This window comes from Macaca thibetana, chromosome 2 (assembly GCF_024542745.1).
Source record: "Macaca thibetana thibetana isolate TM-01 chromosome 2, ASM2454274v1, whole genome shotgun sequence".
Taxonomy (NCBI): Eukaryota; Metazoa; Chordata; class Mammalia; order Primates; family Cercopithecidae; genus Macaca; species Macaca thibetana.
The window spans coordinates 122,893,909-122,917,982 of record NC_065579.1 but is presented as its reverse complement, the minus strand read 5'-3'; the positions used below and the strand labels follow the sequence as shown (position 1 = coordinate 122,917,982).

The window sequence follows — 24,074 nt, the reverse complement described above, 5'->3', positions numbered from 1 at the left end:
AATATGACAGATAGACAGGTGAGGGGACCACATCACACAACTAGAACAGTCCGTGAAGTGGTCTCTAAGGGGTGAAAAGTCGTGGCTATTTGTCCATTTAGAAATCCAGGGAATTGCACTGCAAACTATTTATACATTTTGGTTGTATTTGCATGCTGCTAGGGCCATGGTTCTCAACAAGCACAATGCCTAAACCTAAAAATACCTTTGAGGGCCACATGGAAATTTGCGCAGTGATTTCTTGGTTGTTACAACAGTTGTGGGGTGCTGCTACTATGTGGTAGGCTGGGAGAAGTGCTATATGTCCTGAAGTATTTCTGCTCAAGAAAGAATTGTCCCACTGAATTGTTAATGTCTCATTGAACATCAATGTAAGTGAAAAACCTGCTCATAATGATATAAGCCCAGAAATGAACTCAGTTTACAAAAACTAATTTTTAAAACTTCAGACATAATTAACATTCCATAAAATTTACTCTTTTTAAGTGGTCTATAATTTGGTGGTTTTCAGTATATTCACAAGATTGTACAACCATTACCAGTATCTAATTCCAGAACATTTTAATCTCTAATTAGCAGCCACTCCCTCATGTCCCCTTTCTTTCTAGTCCTCAGAAATTAAATTACTTCTGTATCTATAGATTTACCTATTCTGGACATTTCATATAAATGGAATAATAATATGTGACCTTTTGAGTCTAGCTTCTTTCACTTAGCATAAGGTTTTCAAGATTCATCCATATTGTAACATGTATCAATATTTCATCCCTTTTTATGCTTGAGTAATATTTTATTGTATGAAAATGCTATATTGTATTTTATCTATTTGTCAGTTGATGGATGCTTGCATTGGCATTACCCAGGAATGCAACTACCATGTAAATGGGGGAAAGATTGTACTCTTTTGTTCTAAATTTTACTAAGAATCGGCTATCATTTTAGAAAAATCATGTTAGCAACAGTAGCCTGGCTTGTGGATTTGAATCATCAATAAAACAACTTGTTTTTATTTACAATGTTGTATTCTTGAGTTTATATCTACACATCTATACTCATGTGCACACATATTTTTACTTAGCTTGTATTTTAAAATATAAAACATATTATGTCAACTGTATCTGGGTAAATTTACTTCCCTTAAATCTAATACTTACTCATTATAAATATGTGCACAACTCTATTTCATTCTGTCTTCTGGCAGCATGTGCCAGACTATTTACAAATTTAAACGAACATTTTAAAACAGATTTTCTTATATTTCTCCTTTATATCACATTTGAGAATTACGTTGATTTTTCTGAATTACATATATAGGGATATTATACTGTTCATTAATTTCATTTCAAGAGATTAAGTTGATATCAGAAAATACTTGTTATCAAAAGATAGTATTCGATCTTGTAAGGTTGACAATCACTGTATTAGGGCAAGACTGTGGTGAGATTATCTTTGCAAGAACTGTCCCTCTGACATAAGCTACACATTCCTTTGGTGGCATTTGTATGCACACAGGCATTGTTTAGCTCCTTAGGGTATTTGAGACAAGTGATTTGCATATTGCTGTTGAACTCTGCAAATGTGCCACAATGACAAACTAATTAACAATGGCCATTGCACCTTTGAGTTAGTGATGACTATTCCCATTTAATAATTTTCCCTGACGTAAGAAACACAAAACTTGTAATGAGAAAAAAAAAAATATCTGGTGGTCTTCTTTTTAGATATTGCTGAAAAGATTGTTGAGATTTTAAATAGCATGTTAAAGCTTGAATGCAAAATAGAGTTGAGAGATTTCTGTCTAGATGAATTTTCATTACTTGCATATCCCATAACTCATATGTTATTGCTTTATACATCTAGTATATAATTAGATGATATCTATAAATCTGATAAAGCATTATCTGTAAAGGTAGTGGCAAGATCTCTGACTAAAACATTAAGTTACTTATTTAATTTTACATTTTTGAACCAATTCATGCCTTCAACCATTTTATAATTTTGGCCAATTTACGTCTCACCTATTTGTATTTGGTCTGCTTTCCTGTTATCAAACTCTTGGCAGGTTCATCTTTGCAGTTATAGTTATATCTGATTGAACACCTCTGAAGTCTTTCTGCCAGTCTCCATAAAAGAGGCCATTGGTTTATTATAAAATTCCTTTGACTCCAAGTAATTTCCATTATCATCCTACTATTGATGTAACTGATGGAGCTGGCTTGCCTCAAGGGTGGCTTACTTACTCTGAAGAAACAGATGCCATTGAAATTGGTTAAAAAAAAAGAAAGAAAAGAAAACAAGAAAAAAAAAAAACCACCTGTTTTTGCCAGTAAGCAATGCTGTTAGACGGTTAAGGGATATCTGTATCTCTGAACAAAGCAACCTCCTTATAGACGGTATGAGCTGCTCCTCTGAATCTAGAATTCATTGTGTCAAAAGAATCTGGCATTAGAGAGTATCTCTAATTTCATTTTCATTATACAGATAATGAAACAGGCTCAGAGAACCACAAATTCTGGGAAAGAAAAGATTGTACAGGCATGAATCCTTCTACAGCGTTCCTAACGGTTGTTCCAGTCTATGATTGAACACCATCAATAACAAGAAACTCACCACCTACCAAAGAAAGTCTGCTGGGTGGTTCATTCTTATATTAAACTGAAATGTGTTTGGCTATAAATTCCATGTACTCTTTAAAAATTAATTAAATTCCTTTTCTAAATGATAAAACTTTAATTACTTAAATGCAGCTCTCATTCTTGATCCACTTATTGTTTTTCCATGAATCTGAACACTGTGTTCTTAGACTGTTTCTAATCATCACAGCTGCTTTTGTCTGCTTGTCTAATTTACTTGAACTTGCTTCAACCATGCAAGGTAGTCAATGGCCATTTTGAATGTAGATCACCTGCAAAATTGGTCTACATGCCACGCCAATGCTCTCTTTCACATAGTTGATAAAAAACATTGCATAAGACATAATCAGGACAGAACCCAGGATTCTGCTACTAGAAATCTTTCTCCAGCATGTGATTAGTCCGTGAATTAAAAACATTTAAATATGGCTATTCATTAAGATTATGAACCTACACAATGTTTTACTAATATCCACCCTTCTCCATAATAGGCCGGGTGTCAGCAAACTTTTTTATAATGGATCGGATAGTAAATATTTTATGCTTTCAGAGCCTTAAAGTCCCTGTTGCAGCCATTCAACTGCTGTTGTTGTGCAAAAGCAGCTACAGCCAGTATGAATGATTGTATTAGAATAAAACTTTATTTTTAAAAAGTCAGCAGGCCAGATTTAGTGTAAGAGCCAGTTTGTCAATCTCTGGTCTGGACTTGAACTTTCCTAAATTCTAGATGTATTATGTCCATCATTTAAAAACTTAATCCCTCAGACTAAGCAATGAGGCTTTCCATTGGGAAAAGGTGTCTGGTATGATTTTTTTCTCAGTGAACTCAAGCTGGCCTTTAGTGATTACTGTTTCCCTAATTATTCATAAAAATTCCCTTAAAGATACACTCTAGAATATACCTCAGGGTCACTAGTCTACAGTTTTCAGAATCTACTTATTTTTTAAAATAATTGTAACTATACTTAACTGATTCTAACTTCTGACACCTCTCCTTGGTGCCTCAAAATTCCTTGGCATTGTTGTGGCGATAGTTCGATAGCTTTTTTTTTTTCTTTTCCATCTGGTTTTAGGAATGTAGTTCTTATGCAGGGAGCGATATACGGGACCTGGCTTTTACCGGCTTGTGAGAGCCGGTTGTGTACATCTCTTCCTGACTCCACACTGGTATCTTGAAATCAGCAGTAGTGCGAGGATTTACACCACAGGAATCAATAAATGGTACAAATCAGGGCTTTCCCTTTCCCTCTGTCATGCATCCTGGGTAATTCAATCATTGAGGAGAGCAAGATGCTGTCTTACAAATCTCTTCCCCTATCTTGGGTTTATTTTTCTCTTAACACTATTTCTTCTAGGCATTTTAGCAGAAACAACATAGTTGCTTGAGAAAAATCTGAATTCTCTATCACCTACACATTATTGGATTCAGGCAGTAGGTTTGTCCCTTCTTTGTTTTTCTTGCTTTGAACTTAACTACAAAAAGCTCTTTAGGTAGTTCTTAGCATTTTTGGGAAGCCAGAAGTCACTGGGGGAATTTAACTTCCCTTACTATGTTCTTCCAGGTTTCTGTCATTCTTATATATAGTCTTTCTTGATGGTTTGCTTTTGCTAAATCTTTTGCCAATGTCTTTTAAAATTCCAGACTCTTTCTTTAGCTAGCTTACCATATTTCCTCATTGTTCTCATTTGCTCTTGCCTGCATAGGATGCCAGTTCTAAGAACTGATTTGAGAAATTTAAGTGACTCCCTGAGTTAGGACTAAAAATTAGGACTCTTAACCTAATGCATTTACTAGAATGCTATGCTTTCTTTAACATTCAGTGAAAGAAGATATTGGGATTAAGAGACAAATTTGAAACCTTCTCATTCATAATTCAATTTGAACTTTGTTCACTGACAATGAGGCTAGGTCTCATGGGAGTAGACCGAATCAGATGAAACTAAAGCTTTCTCTCTACAAATAACCATTAAAAGACTCAGCTTAGTCTTTTTTTTTCTTCTTCTTCTTCTTTTTTGAGACGGAGTCTCGCTCTGTCGCCCAGGCTGGAGTGCAGCGGTGTGATCTCGGCTCACTGCAAGCTCCGCCTCCCAGGTTCACGCCGTTCTCCTGCCTCAGCCTCTCTTAGTAGCTGGGACTACAGGCGACCGCCACCACGCCTGGCTAATTTTTTATGTGTGTATTTACAGTAGAGACAGGGTTTCACCGTGTTAGCCAGGATGGCCTCGACCTCCTGACCTCGTCATCTGCCCGCCTCGGCCTCCCAAAGTGCTGGGATTACAGGCGCCCGGCCGACTCAGCATAGTCTTATGCTTGTTTATCAAGATGGCCTTAGATAATTCGGTCCACTGAGTGCAATTGATTGATATAGCTGAGGCTTGAATCTAAGTCATCAGCTCCTCCCGTGAAAAGAACAGGATTATCACTGCTCTGTCCTAAGTTTTCCATGTGCATTACTAGATACCACAAAAACATCCTTACCAGTCCCCTCAGTTTACTTGGGTGCCCTTCAATCTGTTCTCCATTTTGAAACCAGAGTTGTCATCTTAAAAGTTGCCTTAGGATTTTATTTGAAAGACGAAGACAGGAAGCACTGATAAGGGAGTAAGGAAATAAGACAGGAAATTAAGGGAAGCCAATAAAGTGTGTGTTTATGGACAGGCTGTGGCTTTGGGCGACTTGGACTCAGTCTTACTTGGGAATTCTTAAATGCTGAAGAGACCTGTGCTGTACAATATGATAGCCACTGACTGACTGTGGCTTTCTAAATATCATTTTAGGTTAATTAGACATTTAAAATTAAGTAAAACTAAAAATTATTTTCTGCATTGCAACTGCCACATTTCAAGTGCTCAATAGTTTCACATGCCAATGGATAGCTCAGGTATAGAATATCTTCACATTGCAGAAAGTTCCACTGCGTAGCCTTAATGCAGAACATACCTCAGGGTTGCCCATCTGGGAGCAAGGAAGCTAGGAATTTATATATCAGTCTTATTTGTCAATGGTTGCTCTCCTAATTCCCTGACAAGTCTGGTTTGCCCCACACATATAAGGGAACAAGGAGAGAATATGGATAGACACCAATAGCATCTGCTGTAAGTATAAATCAGATTGTGTCACTCTTGGCTTAAAATCCTTTTTCATGGTCTCCTGCTACAATTCAGATAAAACCCACACTCTTTATCATGCCCTACATGGCCCCATAATCTGACTTCAAGGTTACTTCCCCAATCTCATGCCACTTTGCTCTCGATTACTCTGCTTTCAAATCAAACTGAAGGAGACTTCTGTAAGTTTCGCAAACACACGGAGTTCTTCTTTGGCTAGAGCAGTGGCACATACTGATTGGCCACTTGTAAGACCCCCACCGGTTCACTCCCACTCCCCCTCAGCTCTCTGCGTGGCTGTCTCTTGGTATCCTCTAGTTCTCAGCTAAATGCCACCTTCTCCGAGAGATGTTCCATGGTCATCTCACCTAGTTACCATTTCCCTCCCATTGTTTGCTTTCTTGGCTTGTTTTGAATTTCTTTTGTGTCATGATTTTTAATTATTTCTTTACCTTTGCTTTTGTCTGTTTCCCCTAGAACAATGTAAGCTCTGAAGTCACCCCCAATATCTAGTAGTGTACCTGACATATAGTGAGAACTCAACAGATACTTGTTTGTTGAATGAATAAGTGAATTAATGAACAAAAAGTCTTTACCAGTGAGGTGGGTGTAAGAGAGGGCATGAAAGGTCACACCTCTGCACTATGCAGTATGCAGGGTTATGTGTGAATCTGCTTGGACAGTTAGCCTGAATGACAAAAAGGCTGAGTGTGAGGGAAAGAGTGGCCTGGCCATGGCATTGTGTGTAGTTGCTGATCATGGTCTTATACACTAGATGGCTCAAGTCATTAGCAACTCAACTTCTGAATTAACACTCTGGAAACCAGCAGGGTGCATTCTCCAACATGCTATTACTTGCTTGTGTCAATGGCATCACTCAAGTGTGGGTTATACCGGCATTTTCCAGTGGCTTGAAAACACAGTCTAGCAGATGGAGAATTCTACAAAGTTGAGCAAGCATCTGTCTAGTCTTCCAGCTTTCTAGAAAAGGAATATGAAATAAAATTTTGGTTATTTTTGTTAAGTTTGTCTGTCTTGAGTGGAGATAGCAGAGACACAGGGAGCACCTAGGTGAGGCCTTAGTAATTTGAGAATAATACAGTAACAATTATCTGGGAATAATAATTGCTTATCTACTGCTTTATATTTGTGTAACATTCCCACTTCCTCCACTTCTGTAATCCTCCTATAACCTTTAAGTTTTGTATAATGATTTCCATTTTACATGCAAAAACTCTGGGAGAGAGGTTGCAAGCTTTTCTGGGTTGAATTTTTAAATGGAAAGCAAGGACTTGAACTTTTGAGGAGTTATTTTCAATGTACACAGTGCCTTTTAGGCATGAGATGTAAAGGGGAGAAGAGAGGAGAAAATGTGATAGTGGTGAGATGAGCGGTGGGGGGTGGAAACCTTGAAAGCTTCTCAGTATAGTCACCTTGGGAGGCGTCAGATTAGGATCCAAACACAGCAAGAACTCACATGGAGTCCAGGTATGAATGTAGACAGCAGCAGGAGTCATGAAATGATTTTATGTGACTCAACATAGAATCAGAGGGGGAGGCCACTTTTATTGGGCAGTCAGTACCTAGCATTGAGTAGATATACAAGCATCCCGGGACTTTTTGCACTAGCTGGCAGGCTCTGCCAATCTTACACTGCTTCCTTTTGGTCCCCAGTGTTTGCTCCTGCACTAGGTTGGTTACCCCAAAGTTGGAGCCCATGGAAATGCAATAATTTTACTCCATTCTAGCGGAGAGGTTGGCTCCTTTTTGCAACCTTAACATTTCACCCAGTAGACAACAAGTGATGTGCCCATAGCATCCTCGGTGGCATAGGTAAGACAGGCTGTAGGTTATGTGTAATTGCCTGCAAACTAGCTTTTTCTGCCACTTTTTCTACCACCAGAGGAATCACATGAAAATGCAAATATATGAGAACAATATAATTTTGGGCCAGATTTAACAAAATTTCAATGGGTTATAAATATGTGAGATTTGGACACTTCAAATTGTGATATTGTGAAATATATTTTTGGTTTTCAACATGGTTCCCTGGCATACAACTCTTAAACTCCTTAGAATTTCCAAGTGATGTCTTTTTATATGCTAACGAGCTGACTGATGATGGCTGGCTGCTTCTAGTTAGCTTTAAGATAGGGGCTGGTCTCTGGAAGGACCATCTATACGAACGGATTAGATCCAAGGCAGGATTAGAGGGTTGGGACTTCAGCCCCACCCAAAACATCTAGGGAGGGGACAGGAGCTGAAGGTTGACCTGATTACCAATGGCCAATGACTTGTCAATCATACCTTTGTAAAGAAGCCTCCATAAAAACCCAGAAGGACTGGGTTGGGAGAGATCCTGGACAGCTGAACACGTGGAGGTCCTGGAGGGTAGTGCGCTCAGGGAGGGCATGGAAGCTCAATACCCCTTCCTATACTTCATACTGTCTTTTTATCTGTATCTTCTGTACTATCCTTTATAATTAATTGGTAAATATAAGTAAATGATTCCCTGCATTCTATCAGTCGCTTTAGCAAATTAATAGAACCCAAGGAGGGTGTTGTGGGATCCTCAGTTTGTAGCCAGTCAGTCAGAAGCACAGGTAAAACAACCTGGGGCCATGATTGACATCAGAAATGGAGGCCAGTCTTGTGGGACTGAGCCTTCAACTTGTGGGTTGTGACGTTATCTCCAGGTAGATAGTGTTAGAATGGAATCGAATTAGAGGACATTCAGCTGGTATTCACTGCAGAATTGCTTGCTTGGTGTGCAGGGAAAAACCCCCACACATCTGGTCACAGAAGTCTTCTGTGTTGATTGTCGTATGGTGTGGGAGCAGAGGAAAAATATTTTGAGTTTGTTTTTGTCCACACTCATATACCAGCATCTGAATTTCTGGATAGTCCTAGAAATAAGTCAGAAGAATATGGACATATGGTTCCTTAATGAGCAGCATTAAGCATGGTGCCATGCATGGCAACAATAAACTGAGATCAAATTCTGGCTACTAAGTGCCCTGCAATGTGTCAGGGTTTCTACCTTCATCATGGTATGTTAGGCACTGTAGGTGGCCCTGCTTAACTAACTTTTGTTACCTGGCTAGCTTCTGTAGGCTTATATGCCTTTTATGCCATGTTTGAGAACTACCCTTGAACCAATTATAACGCCTTTAAAAATTTATTCACAGTCGGCCGGACGTGGTGGCTCATGCATGTAATCCCAGCACTTTGGGAGGCTAAGGCGGGCAGATTACGAGGTCAAGAGATGGAGATCATCCTGGCTAATATGGTGAAACACTGTCTCTAGTAAAAGTACAAAAATTAGCTGGGCATGGTGGCACACACCTGTAGTCCCAGCTACTCAGGAGGTTGAGGCAGGAGAATCGCTTGAACCCAGGAGGCAGACGGTGCAGCGAGCTGAGATTGCGCCACTGCACTTCAGCCTGGCGACAGAGCGAGACTCTGTCTCAAAAAAAGAAAAAAAAAAAATTATTCACAGTCTTTCTGAAGAAGCCATTTCCAACCCATTCCATGATCTATGGCCACATATCCATGTGCCATGGCCTAATGGCTGCAATACACTGTCTTATGGAAAATCTGGCTGCAAGTTTTCTTCATAGCATGTCAGTCTATTCTTGGATTATAGCTTCTATAAGCAGGTGGGAATCAGGGCTAGATAAACATTGCCTGGTCTATCAAAGTCAGTTAGGACTGGGATCCTGGCTTTCATATTTCTTAATCAGTTATTATTTCTTTTAATGATGTAACTAGCTACCAGAATGAGAGCTTAAACTTTTTGAAAATGAAGCAAACTTCCTAAGTAAATAAACAAATGAGAGCCACTTGTGGACCAATGATGTGAGCATGTCATGACATCCATTGATATGCCCTGAGCTCTTTTACAAGGAAAAAGAATCCTGACGTATTCAACCTCAAATCTTTAAACCTTAATAGGGGATATATTAAGAGGTGAGTATGTACAATTAATGGCCTCCTCTTTAATTTAAAGTGTGAACCTGATTCTAGTTCATCACTTTTGTATTATTCCCATGGGTAGTATGAAATTAGATTCCATTACTGCCCCCACTAGTCCTGAGTTCTTACATTCCAGAGTAGTGCCTTTTATCATGTTTTCTTGTATTTGTAAACTAGCTGGAGATGGCTCGAGCCCTACAATTCACTAAACACGCAGTCTTTTATTTAGAAGGTAGACAGCTCGCAAAAAGACATGACACACTTCTTTTGTCAAGCAAACTCTAATAGCTTTTGAAATGGGGCTGTGAAGCTTAATTAAAAGAAAAAGTCATATTATGACATAATATTTAACCTCCCAGGGAAGCAGTGTGTACCCTGTGCAGGTGAAGAATGTGGTGGATCTCCTCATATAAACAATCTTTATATCTTCCATAACTTACTGTATCAGTGACAATGGCAAGGTGGCATAATATATTGTACTATAAAACCACTGTATTGCTTTGTGAAAGTTGTACCCAATTTGATCGAAAAAACATGTTGAATTGTGTCTTGGTGAAAACATTCTTCATCATTCTATAATGGAAAAAAGCCAAGCAGTAAACTTCTCAATGTGCTTGCCTAGTCCGTTAATAGATTAATCGAATCACCCCAAAATGTCAACAAATAAGATTTACACTATTTGAAAATATTCATTTTATGAAATAAGCTACATTTTCACTTTTTTACTAAGAGAAGGGCTCTGGATAAAACTCTTTGCATTTACTCTAATTATGTTATAACATTATTCATCGTCCTGGATGCACAAGCTCAAAATCAATATTAGTCATACCACACTGAGCTCTTTATTACCAGAAATACGTGATATAAGTTTTTACACCATAAATGTGCAGATTCAATAGGCAGATGGTAGCTACTGAATTCCCCAAACTGGAGCAAGTTAAATTTAAACACAATTTGGTGGTTCACACATTTGTGTAAGGGACTTGGATAAATCCAAATTGAATTTGACGACATTTACAAATATTTGCACTGTCTTATTGGATGGTTTCCTGATTCTGTTGTGATTTTTTTCTCCAGGTCTTTTCAATAAAGACTATTGCATGAATTGACTGATGGGAAATGAATGAACAGATGTGGGCCTCTAGACCAGCTCCTTCCCTGACTTAAAGGCTCTGGTTACAGAAAAGGAAAAGCTGTGACCAAGACATCTTGTGAGTTATGAGAAGTGTCTGCATGTGTGAGGCTATACAAAAGAGAATAGCCTTCTTTCTTCCCATTGGATTTTCATTTAGTCTCAATGCTTTTAAAAGAGTATCCTAGGGAACACTAATAGTAAAGTCCACATGTTCAGAGAATTTGGAGCAATACTAACGCTGGCAGCATTTAAAAAATCAAATTAGTTCATCTCACTTGAGGCATGATAGAAACTTTTATGTAAAATCTAGATTTCCGGTTCTTTTGAAAAACTGAAGATGTAACACTGCAGTGATTATACCCGTACATAGAAGTGATTTCTTACAGTTTTTCATTATGCAGGGCATGTGTGCTCCATTAGCCATGTGACCAGCTAGAGGTTTCTTACTTGATTTCCCCTCTTCTAGTCTTTTTTAAAGACACACAGTGCCCTTTGGTTTATTAAAGTCTCTGACAATTCCCCCAGTAAATATCTCTATTTTGTTTTAGAAACTTGCCCAAATATATTTGATTATAGAGGATTTTTCCTTCACATTTTGCATCTGGATCATAAATTCAAAATATTCTGATTTTCTGGTGTGAACTTTGTGCTACCTTCTGGCAAATATTTTGTGAAAGTGTTTGAGAAGCCTAGATTTTGCACTCAGGATTCTATTTCTGTCTTGATGCTTTTATAGGCCTTCAAGATGCAGAATCAGTTTATCTGGTTAGAGTGTTTGTGTGTTCAATCAGACTTCAGGCTATCTTGATAGAGATAGGGGAGCCTCTGAATTTGACCTGAGATTTAAATTTAAAAGTTGAAACCATGGGACCCAATGTGCTACTGACCTAGTAAGAAGCCATAACAACATTCATTCCAGAGAATGTATTTTGCATAAAAATTGATACACTTACAAGATGACTGGGACAGAAAGTATGATTATGCTATCTCCAGGAAAACTAGAACTTAAGTAGATATTTACTTCTTATAAGCATTAGCTGAGTAACTCTCAAGAAAAGAAAAAGGTCATTCATTTTTTGGTGGGGTTAGCCCCGTATCTATTATTCCAGTAACCACTATGAAAGCCCAATAATGGGATCTGACATTTCGGCTTGCTGACTGAGGACACTGCAGTTATAGTAATGGATTTCTGATTTTCAAAATATTAACAATGGAAATAGTAGCCACAATGGAAACAAAGACCTTATGGGAAAAGTTCTGGCTGACTATGAGTCTCTGAGCAGGGCATTCTCTGGATTTGGTTAAGGTTGATTCGGTAAAAATAAATGGCAAAATAAAGAAGACAGGTAGGTTTAGAAAGAAGTTATTTACCACTTTAATAGGGCTGTCCAACATTTGGTCACATAGATCATCCTGAAACCTAATTGCTTTCATAGCCTTCCTATCTCACAAGAGGAGATCTGAATACTCTTGGAAAAAGCAAACCAAACATAGAAAGAGATGCCATGGTAAGACTTGTTGCTACAGCACTATGTAGTTAATGATGCCAGACTTTGGATTTAATCAGACGACATTCTGCAGTCTAGGACAGCTATACAAAGCCTTAAGACATTGTATTTACAGGACTTATTCATGTAGGGATCCATATCCTACCCATAAGTCTGCCAGAGTCTTAATAGCATGGTGGAGTGGCTCCCTTAAGAACCCTCATTTTCTTATATGTGGAAAAGCTAGTAGTTCTAAAAATATTTTCCTGGAAGAGGTTAGAACGGTTATTATATATCAATTGAATATAAAGTATGATTATGTAAGCCAAGCTTGCATGCTAATATTGCACAGGGTAGAAAGTAATAAAACAGGACAATGTGCTTCCTTGGGCCATCTGGTAGAAGCAGAAGGAAGTTCTTGATTCGGTATCATTATGATGCCTCAAATTCCAGGAGTCCACCTGTAGCTGGCCTTCTCGTGTCAGTGCCATCTTGAATTCTCAAAAGGGCACATATCTTCCTTGCCGTTAGAAAAAGAAATGACTACCAAAACAAAGCAAAACAGACAAAACATCCAAAACTCAAAGGGGTACACCAGTCGTCTCAAACTGTGGTACTGTTCATTTCTTGAAGAGAATAGATAATATTTCAAAATATTATATATATATATATACATATATTTCAAATGGTACAAAGTAACTATAGATTCAAATTAGAAGACAGTTGATCGTTCTTCATGATCCCCAAAAATTGCACTGAGAAAACCCTTTTTAAAGCCCACTTTCCATGGTGTTGCCAAAATGCTGCATCTTCTCACTGTAGGATATTTCATTACACACAGTAAATGCACTGTGATTATCTGGTAGCCAGTCAAAGTGCAAGTAAGAAATCCATTTGGCTTGTATATATGTGAGATGTTTGAGATTCTCAAAATGTATTTTCCAGAGGGTTGGTTTTCCTTTACTACCACAAATGCTTCTGTTAGGTTCTTGGGTGAATCTGAAACCAAAGAAAGACAGACATTTCAGGGAGAACAGTGCAAAATGAAGGCACAAAGAAATGTGATTACGCAGAAAATGAGGACACCTTGGATCTTCAGGATGTTGCTTTTTTTCAGATGATGTGAAGTCAAAAATCTTAAGGTTTAGAGCAGTCATTTTCAAATGGTGATCAAATCATATTGATAGGCCACCATATTTTTTATCAATGCAATGAATTGATGATGGCACTCCTAAGGAGTGAGACTCTTGGAATAATGCCTATCCAGGACTGGTTTCCTAGGCATGTGACCTATGAAGTTGCACAAGGCCCTATCCTGGAAAGAGCCTCCTGCTTGGTTTAATGTTCTTCTGCTGTCATCTTGAGATTATGAATACTTTTTAAACAAGGGCCCTGCACTTTCATTTTGCACCTGGCCTTGCATGTTATGTAATCAGTCCTGTGTCTATCTGATGAGAATTTGAACTGAGTAAGTTAATCCATGGTCTTGTGAAGTTGGCCTGTTGTAACATGTAGAGGGCTGGCATGAGGTGAGGTCATTGCCAAGGTTAGACCACGTCTGTGTAGGAACACACTGATGAGAATCTGTTCCTGTGCAAGGTGAGAAACTGTTCTACTCAATGACACAGTGTTCAAGGGCAATCAAGATTACATTTCTGTTGCTGTAGATGTCTTTTAATCCACTTGAATAGGGTACCAAAGGTTCAAATATTCAAAGGGACACATGTACAGAGAACCACTAATTTCAAGCATAAATAACAATTCTAATGGAGTTGAAACCTCTACTCTAGAATTCTAGGAAATATGGCATTTTTCTTTATTATCTCTTACTTCTTTATAGTTTTAGAAGTTGAGTGTTCTGAGGCTAGAGGTAGAAGTCCATTTAAGGATTTTAGAGTTAGGCAGGTGGATTTGTGTTGGGCCAGTTACAGAAAACACCGATTTGACAAGATGGTTATAGTGGTTAAGTGTGCAATCTGGGGTCTTCTACCTCCTCCTTTTAGGAAATAAAACTTGACTTTACATTGTGTACTAACTGTTGATTTTCTCACTAGTCTGAGAGACATTCACATACTGGAATGAAGCAAATCCAGGGTGGTTTGCTACTTCCCAAGATATTACACCAGATTATGTTCTGCTATTTTAACCTGTTAATTTGTCTTTTCCAGTAACTGGTTTTCTCCTCATTTCATTCTCTTCCTCTTCCTGCCTCCAAATAACTGACATTCAGTTTTTAGCTGATATTATTCCATCGTCAAATAACTTATTTTGTCTTTGAAAGGCAAGTAAATCTAGGGACTCCAAAATCACTACGCCAAAGGGAAATTCAAGCTGGGAATGATGTCAGGCAAACCTGCCTCTCATTTTATTCCTAAATGATATAGCTAGAAAGATTTTTCAAAAACCACATACCTCACTCACAATTTTACCACAAGGAAATTCCCTGTGGGTCCCAGATCTTTACCCTAAAACCTTTCTGTTGAATTTTACCCTAAAACCTTTCTGTTGAATTTTACCCTGGCAATGTAAATTGATAGTTTGTTTTCTCAGATGCAGGACAAAGGACAGAATTCTAAGTCATTCTCTGCTCATCTGAGACAAATGTATATCTGATTGCATCCTCTGATGTAAAAATACAGATTAACTGAGCTAGATGAAGGCCTAGGTGGCTCTTCCTCTACCCCCTACCTACATGTAAATGGTGTATTTGGTGAAAGGCTGGTCAAAGACCAAAAGAATGTAACTATTTGTCTCTTATCCAACCACACCTTTAAAAATTTGCTTCTTTCCTCAATATCCACCCTTTTCCCTTTAAATATTGAAACCCTCAAAATCATCTTTGGAGAAAGGCACAGACCTACCTCTAGATCATGCATTCATAACCTTGGCCAAATAAACTTTCCAAATTGAGTAAAACCTGTCTCAGATACTTTTCATTTTTACATCTCTAAGGCGGAAGTCTGTCTTTCTAAATTAAGTCATTGTTCCTGAATATACAAGGTATAGACATGTATCTGAATACATGAGATAGAGCCTCCCCAACTTTCAAACTTATGTATTTGATATAATTTAAAGAAAAGACATAAATAAATAGGTATCTAAAACTGCAAGAACAAAATCTCTAGTCAATATTTTTGTTGGTTAGTCTTGCTCCTAAGTACCAACAAAGCGATTTAATAAAGCAATTGAAACAATGATCAAGCAGACACAGGGGAATAATTTGGCCATGAAACTTCACCCAGATGTACTGAGATTCTCCCCAGAAGTGTGTGTGTTGCCAGATTTATTCTACTCCAGGCTGGGTCTTGGAAAACCTCTCAAGGTGAATGCTTCTTTTCTATAGGGTGGCATCCAGGAGTCTTCCTCTCTTAAAAAGTTATTTCAAATCTCCTGAAAGAAAAGGCTTTGCCTAATTCCACCTATATTTTCTCCTTCCTTCTGTGGTAAAAGTCACTCATATCCATTGTTCCTGAGGTTTTTCTTTAGACTGTGGCCTGTTACCTGGGCTAGTCCAGACGTTCTGGGGTGTCTGGTAGTTAAGATGAACCACCGCATTTCTACTCTTCACCTTCCTTAAAAAATGAACACCATAAAGTTTTAAATTAGATCATACTTTGAAACATTATTTATCCACATTTCGAAAAGAATTTTGTTCAGGATGATTATTTTGGAAGTATCCTACAAAAGATGAAGGTTTGGAACAGTCTTTTATAGGAAAGAGAATGAAGTCTCAGGAAGCTTTCTCGTGATTATCTTTATATTGAAGTTACTTTTAAAGTAATAGTATGAAGGAAACTCTCAGTTGCTATTAACAATATGAGTGTGTTTCTCCAACTTTTTTTTTTTTATCCCGAGTGAACTCTCTTTGAATTAGTCTTACACAATAAAGAACAAAAGAGGTAGTTTTCTTTTTACCTCATTGATAACAGCAGAACAATGAGAACATGTGACTCATAATAATTAAAGTACATCTGTGAATTAAACCATTTTTAAAGTCAAATTGTTAGAATCAATATTTGAAGTGAGTAAGCATATTTGTGCTCTGATGGAGAAGAATACATAAGGTATAGAAGAAAAGTTAATATAAAATGTGTTTTCAGAGCACATGATCTAAGGACTGGCATTGACACACCATTCACACAGAATAGATGGCTCCTGTATACATTATCTGGACTTCATTGGTGCCCTTTGTGTTTAAAAGTGCTTATTTCACTGTGAATTTCTTGAGAAGGAGGGAGGAGGGAGGATGTATGTCAGTAGGAGCATTTGAGTCTTCTGAAGGTTTAAAAAGTACAGCTTTTCCAGTGTCCTCTTTTTCCTTTTCTAAGGACAGACTTGAGAATTCTCAGCTGACTGGTGTGCAGCTCACATGGCTGTAGAGTAGTCTCCTATTTCCTTGCTTGAAATGGATGTACACGTCAGAACAGGTACATCCTCTGTTTTCAAACCAACTGCAATGGTAATTTATTTATCTCATCCATTCAACTGCTTGGGTTGAATTCAGCCCACCCAGGGAGGTAGCAAATGGTGTGCTCCAGTCTCTGTTACTGTGATCGGATCCTGCACAATACTCCTGTATTATTGGAAAATGTCTAGGGTGCATCTGCAACACACCTGATGGTTTTAAAATGTACTCTACAGAGGCCAAATAAAAGAAAGTTACATTGGTCTCAAAAAAGTAGCATTAACAATTTCTGCTTCTATTTTCGTTTTGTTTTGTTTATATTCTGTCTTCCAAAAAGTCTCCTAGTTGGTGTTCTTGGAATTTCACATACTTAAATCCTGACTTGAATTATTTTTCTTTACTGTGTTTCACATCTGGAGACAACATGAGAGCAAGACTTGCCTTCAATAAAGGGCAATCAGTTATTTAGAATAAAGAGATTTGGCAGGAAATATATCAGCAATGTGCTTAAAACAAAGGTGGTTAGATTCCAGTCATACTGGCCATCATTCAGAATAGCTTAAAACAAACCAATTTGTGAGGGCAACTTCAAATTATTCAGAAGAATCATTTTTAGGCAAAAGGTAACCAAAGGGAAACCTAATATCCCACCTTCCACTAGTTAATTAAAATGGTTTCTGTGAATAAGTTGCATGAACCAGGCTCATTTCTGAATAATGTCTTTTGTAGGTGTTTCATTAAAATGAAACAGGATAATCCACATTAAGCTACTCAGGCACAGACAGATGCATGTTAGCAAGCTAGGGTGGTTCAGAGGTCCCTCCTGGTAGCAAGCCGGAAATATATGGCCATTTACTACTGGTCAATGTGGTCCAAATAGGCAAGGAAATTTGATACACAAAATGTTTTCACCTATTTTATATGTGAAAAATAAATTTTATATAGTATTATGTAGCATTAGTTTTGTCTTCTGCATTACAAAGATGCAAGAACCAATTTTATTTATTGAAAAGGTGATGCTGAGAAGGAAGAGTAAGTCAAGATTAATAATAAGGGGTAGGAAACAGAGACATTCTTTCAAATACATCAGACTTTTGGTAGAATAAAAGTTCAGCATACTAGGATTTGTAACCAATGGAGCTTGCTTTAAAAAATACTCCATAGGCTGGGTGTGGTGGATCATGCCTGTAATCCCAGCACTTTGGGAAGCTGAAGCAGGAGGATTGCTTGAGGCTAGGAGTTAGATGCTGCAGTGAGCTATAATCACACCACTTCACTCCATCCTCGGCAACAGAATGAGAGCCCCCTCTCTCAAAAAAACTCCTGTAAATTAAAACACACACAGGCATGCACACACACACACATACACACACACACACAGAGAGAGAGAGAGAGAGAGAGAGAGAGAAACAGGGCTGCTACTCAATTGGTACACATACATATGACCACACTTGTCAGGTTGACATACTTTTTTATTAGTGGATATATAATTACTGTCTTAAGCATCTGGAGCATCTCCCATACCTGTCCCCTTTAGGATTCCAGGGCTGTCCAGTAACTACAGGGTTAATATCTGGCTAGCTGGGCCGTGCTCCAGCATCAGGGCACCAATTCTGATGGGTCGGATTACCCCACCCTGAAGGTTGTTATTTGTTTAGAAGATCACTCCTGATTCAACCAGAGAAATCAAAGAATGATTTATTCATGCCCCAAAACTCTTTTCAGTTCTCTGAAAGATCATCACAGAACTCTTTTAAAGAACTATTAGAAAATGGCTTCTGTAGGTGTACTTAAACGCAGACCCTTTCAGCAAATCATCTGGATGAATTAGGGAGGAACTTTATTTGATTATCATTCTGAGCACTATAGATGTTGGATGAGTTATCTGAATAATTACCTCATGATTCCTCTCCCCTCTGGCTGGAAACCCAACTTAATTTATGAGTCTGTGACAGAAACACTAAACTGCTCAGTGTGGAAAAGTCAAGTTCAATCTCTAATGCCTCATTCATAGATGGACAGTGATTTGCATAGTTAAGAAGGCTTTCTGTCACAGGAGAATCGTTCTTCTCTCCTGTGCAAAGCTTCTGTGGATGCTGTTTGCACAGCCCAAACTCAAACAGTACAGTCTGTAACATGCAAAATGCATTTGAAATAAGTGCACTTACTCTCGTGGTCTTAATTTTGTTGCCTGTTGCGCACATCCATCCAGAATTGTCAGGGAGTGTCTTACATTCTTCTCCTTCTAGGCAAGGCTCCATCTCACACCACCATTTCCCAATCACTATGGAGGCTGTGCAAAAACAGGAAACAACTGTGTTTGAAACTTATCCAAACAACCTGAACACTGACGTTGTGTCCCTCTGCAGATTTCCATGTTCTTGGAAGCACACTAAGTCCTCTTTAATCCTCCGTGACTAGTTAAGAAAATTCTATTAAGAAAAATAAGATTTTAATCTTTATGTCTTATAATGCAAATATAATTATGTGGTCTGGTTTCATCAAGGAGTGTCTTGTTAGGGATTGAGATTGCCTTTTCAAAATTATGACAGTAGGAGAAACCTAACATAGCTGACTCCATCTTGCTTCTAACATTGAAGCTATCTTTGGTCATTTCTGGGCATAGGTCAAGCCAATTTTGGGAGGAATTTAGTTTACACTTAAAGCAAGGATAATAATAACCCTTCCCAAAAGTAAACTACCTTTGTAAAACTAATGAAAGACCACAAAGTTAGGACTATGAGAGAGGCCTGAATTCTCTTAAGATATAGAAGTAGTTAAATGATAATCAGCTATTGTTCTAGAGGCTGCGAGATTTGTAATTTTCCAATTACTCCTGTAGATAACATCACTATTGTAGAACTGAAAATTGACTGTTTGAGATGTTTTTCAGACTTTTGCATTATAGCAACCAACTGACTCCACTGAGACCCATGCACTCAGGACTCAACCAGTCCTGTGGCCCCCACCTGGAGGCTGACTTAGCACATGAGGACCATTTGCCAGACCTCTATGATTTCATCTCCAAACAATCAACATTCCCCATTCCCTAGCCCCTTGCTACCCTTGAAAAATCCTAACCTCCAAGGCTTTGGGGAGACTAATTTGAGTGAAAACTCCAGGTTTCCCATGTGACCAGCCTTGCCTTAATTAAACTCTTTACTGCAATATCATGGTCTCAGTGAATTAGATTTTGTCTGTGCATGGACAGGAAGAACTCACAGGCAATTAAAAAAATCTTTTTTTTTTTTTATGATGAAAGCATATGGAAGAGGAAGACTCATGAAGGAAATAAAAATATTTTACCCCAAAATATACTTCTTTGACATAGTGTGAGATGGCTGTTCAGAGAGCCAGCAAACAGAAGTAGCCCAGCAAAGTTTTCTTTCAAGGGGGAGATTTGTATCTATACAGAAAATCTGCACTGATACAACCAGGCTTTCTCTGAAGCCCCCATTGTCCAGTCTAGGAAAAATTAACTGAGAGTCTGAAACTTTTAAGGGCCTAAAATAAATATGTACCATCTATTTTCTCTGAGGGCTGCTACCTGTGAGACCAACATTGCTAACCAGGCCTCCTTTTTTCTCCCTTCCCTAACCTGTCTTGCCATATAACCTGATTTACCATCATAACCTCTTTTGGGCCATGCACGGAGTCCCCATTCTTCATGTAACTTCAAGACAGTATATAAGTTTTTATATGCCATTAGGGGGTTAGTGTAATCACTGTGATTCTCCCTTATGTACATATTGATAAATCTGTATGTCTTTTCTTTTATTAATCTGCCTTTTGCCCTCGTGCCTTTTGATTTTTCATCAAAATTTCAGAAGATGAAGACCCTACACTTAATTTTTGGGTCTTGAGGAATTTTGTGCTGTTAACTTTTGTAGAGCATAGAACTTGCACTATTTCTATTCAACGAAGGGGACAAAATGCCTCAATATTCTTCAGAATGACTGAGGAATTCTTCTCAGAAAGGCCAATTTATCCACCAAGCATTAGGGTTTATCCCTCAGCCTAGGGCCTTGAAGAATTTCAAAGGCCTGGCAAAAGAAAAAATGAATTGACTGAAAGTACAAAAGAAAAGTTGCAAAATAAAAGTCAAGAGTAATATTAGATGAAAATATTTCCCTACCATTGAGAGTATAGTTGATATGGGTTGTGGTTACCTTTTGTGGGGGGAACTATGAAAAGTTAAGCCTCTGATAAAACTGCCCTAATTTTCAGGACGATATAAAGAATGACCACGATTGGAAGCTGGCAATGAATTTAGTGTACGTATTAAATATTTACAGCACAGGTTTTCTGATAACAAAATTTTATAGAACCAGTGACTAGATTCACTCAACGCAAATCAAGAAACTCTATATTTCCCTTAACGCCTTGACTGAAAAACGATTTCTACACAAGCACCAGTCATTTCTGTAGCTCCTCCCTGTGTTAGCTCTTCCCAACTCCACCTGAGCTTTTCCCATGCAGAATCCTCAAAATGTCAGCCAGGTGTTTGTCTCACGATGTTTTCTGGTTGGCTGTTTTTACACTGGACCAGAACCCTGATTCTTTACTCACTCCCCTCCATCCCCCATGTTCCAAAGATGCTCTCTACCATGATGTTTAAGTCGCATAACGACAAAGAAGCCAAATGAAATATGATAACATCACAGAGGATTAACATTAAAACGGGATGGAGTAAACCCCACAGCAAAGCAGGAGCACATTAAAATTTTCTCTCTTGGCAGGGCAAGGTGGCTCACGTCTGTAATCAGTACTTGGGGAAGCCGAAGCGGGTGGATCACGAGGTCAGGAGATCGAGACCATCCTGGCTAACATGGTGAAACCCCATCTCTACTAAAAATACAACAACAACAACAAAAAAATGGCTGGGAGTGGTCGTGGGTGCCTGTAATCCCAGCTACTTGGGAAGCTAAGGCGGGAGAATAGCATGAACCCGCGAGGCAGAGCTTGCAGTGAGCCGAGATTGCACCACTGCACTCCAGCCTGGGCGGCAGAGCAAGACCCCGTCTCAAAAAAAAAAAAGAAAAAAAAAGAAATTCTCTCTCTATCCACGTTCACTAGAGGATGAGATTGCTGACTTAAAAGCAGAATGGTTTAAACATCCAGACATCTCTCTGCACTTAGGCTTTCCTTGTATGCTTTTCTTACTTCGGACTTCCCCTTCTTTAGAATTCAGTGTTCCTCAGTCTTTACTTTGAATAAAATTATTATGTAGTGAGGAAAGAAAAGAACTTTTATGTGAGGAGTGTGAGCCTTTTCAAATTATTAGGCCCAGGGAGGTATAAAATGAGATAGCAATCACACCCTGCTTCCTCTCTTTAGAGACACGCAATCATCTAAGGAGATAGCTTGCAATTGCTGCAAATAGCTATGCATTAACCTAATAATGCCTCAGTGGACACCATATCCCATGCCCTATAGCGTAGCAATGGATATCCAATCACTAATTGATGTTATTTCTGTAAACCAATGAGAATTCCTAATAAAAACTTTGCCCCAATCCCCATTTTTTACCCTTTAAAAACCTGCTTTTAACTATGGCCAGTGGATCTCATATCCAAGGTTACTTGGGTCTGAGTCTTCCAGGCAGCTATCCTAATTTTGGCTCAAATAAACTCTTCAAATTACATTTTGTGCTTCAGGCTCTTCCCTTAAGGTGACAGTAGGATTCTATATGCATATGTCTACTCTATTATATTGTCAATTTAAGAAATTTCTCAAGGGTAATTTTGCCATATTTTATTTTTACCTTAAATGTGAACCAGACCAAATTACATATGATGCAATTCCATTGGATATGGCCAGTAAGCATAGGTGGTAAAATCTTCTAAATAGCTCTATTCATACGTAAGACAATGTAATATTGTGGTAAAACATAGAGTTCTAACAGAAGACACAAATCCTCCACAGGGTATAGAATGATTGAGAGTTTAAAGGTTTTTGTTTTGTTTTGTTTTGTTTTTGATGGAAGTGATCTGTATCTGGGCGTGGAGTAAAGGAAGATTCTTGTCATGGGTAAAAATACTTTATTTATGTGAATGAAGAGATGACAATATTACATAAGAGAAGAACATGTTATTGCAGCAAGAAAAACATACACTACTGAAAGGGAACAAGAATAAATTGTAAAATCTCCAGTTACATACATAAGATACAAATCAAGGTTTGCCAGTGTTTATTGAAAACCTATAATCTGAAGTTTCCTTTGGGTGAGCACGTAATCAGAAACAGTCCAGTCACATTTACTACCATTTCTGATGCGTATCCACTTAAAGCCCACCTAATATTTCAATACTGTTGCCCTGAATCTAAACCATCAAGAATGGAAACCCTTTGGTCTTAGCATGAGAAGAAACTGCCTTTCCCAACAGTCCTTCACCTTAGCATTTTGTCACCCTTTTTTCACAGTCATGCGAATAATGCATATCCACCAGTGAGGTCAGCTTTTCGCATTTTTCTTTTTTCTTTTCTTTTCTTTTTTTTTTTTTTGGCCTCCTTCTAAGCCCTATTCCTCCTCCTTCAGGCTGCTCTGTGCCCACTTGGAGCTGATCTACTTTGTTGCAAGCTAACAAAGCAGTTTCCTTTTGTCTTAAGCATTAATATCTCCTAAATGAAAATGTAGACATTAGGGAAAAAATACATCTCCAAATCCATGCATCACCTTTAATTCAAGGTTGTAAAAATCCACTGGCTCATAGGGGTAAAAGGCTTTCTAAGAAGAAAAATGTCCTCAGACCTGTTATAATATCTAAAAATTCACATTAGAGTAGCCTCTTCTAAATAGAGTTGGATGATTTGCTCTACCCTTTGGCTTATTAGAATCCAATTCATTCTTCCAGTTGTAGAGAAGTTTAAACCTACAGATTTGCTAATTTGAGTATATAAAACAAAATAAAAATAAACAGATTAACAGGGAAAACGGCATACAAATTATGTGCACACAGGTGCAAAAGAGTCATTCAAAATATAAAAATCCAAAGAAAGGCAAGATGATTGATGTTTTTATGCCATCTTGAGCTTACAGAAAGAATAAGGGCTTGGAGCAGGTTATGGAAGAAGGCAAAGAGAAATTTGGCTAGCAAAGGTGGTCCTGTTATGCAGATGAAACTTCTCAGGTAGCAGCCCTCAAAGAGAACAGCAGGGTGTCAGACTGTCAGTCTTTTCTAAATACTGACAAGGTGGGGGCTTCAGAGAAAAGCTGTTTGCATCTGTTGTCTACTTCACTTTTTTTCCTCTACAGATGCAAATCCTCTCCACTAGAGACAGATTTGCAGAGCTACTTCTGTCTATAAGCCCCCTGAACAGCCATCTTAAAA

At 38.2% G+C, this 24,074-nt stretch overlaps 2 protein-coding genes across 4 annotated transcripts in view; both read right to left on the bottom strand.

Moving 5' to 3' along the window:
* The window catches only part of ARL6IP5 (ADP ribosylation factor like GTPase 6 interacting protein 5), an 808,776-nt gene that overhangs the window by 564,320 nt on the left and 220,382 nt on the right, over positions 1-24,074 (bottom strand). The window lies entirely within an intron of this gene.
* The window catches only part of TAFA1 (TAFA chemokine like family member 1), a 547,514-nt gene continuing 535,642 nt past the window's right edge, over positions 12,203-24,074 (bottom strand). For all 3 annotated transcript variants that reach the window (XM_050781321.1, XM_050781323.1, XM_050781322.1), the window contains exons 4-5: positions 18,912-19,036; positions 12,203-13,337 (exon numbers count right to left, since the gene is read on the bottom strand). In XM_050781321.1, the coding sequence (XP_050637278.1) occupies positions 13,320-13,337; positions 18,912-19,036 (143 nt within the window). In that variant the 3' untranslated portion in view covers positions 12,203-13,319. The remainder of the gene's footprint in view (positions 13,338-18,911; positions 19,037-24,074) is intronic.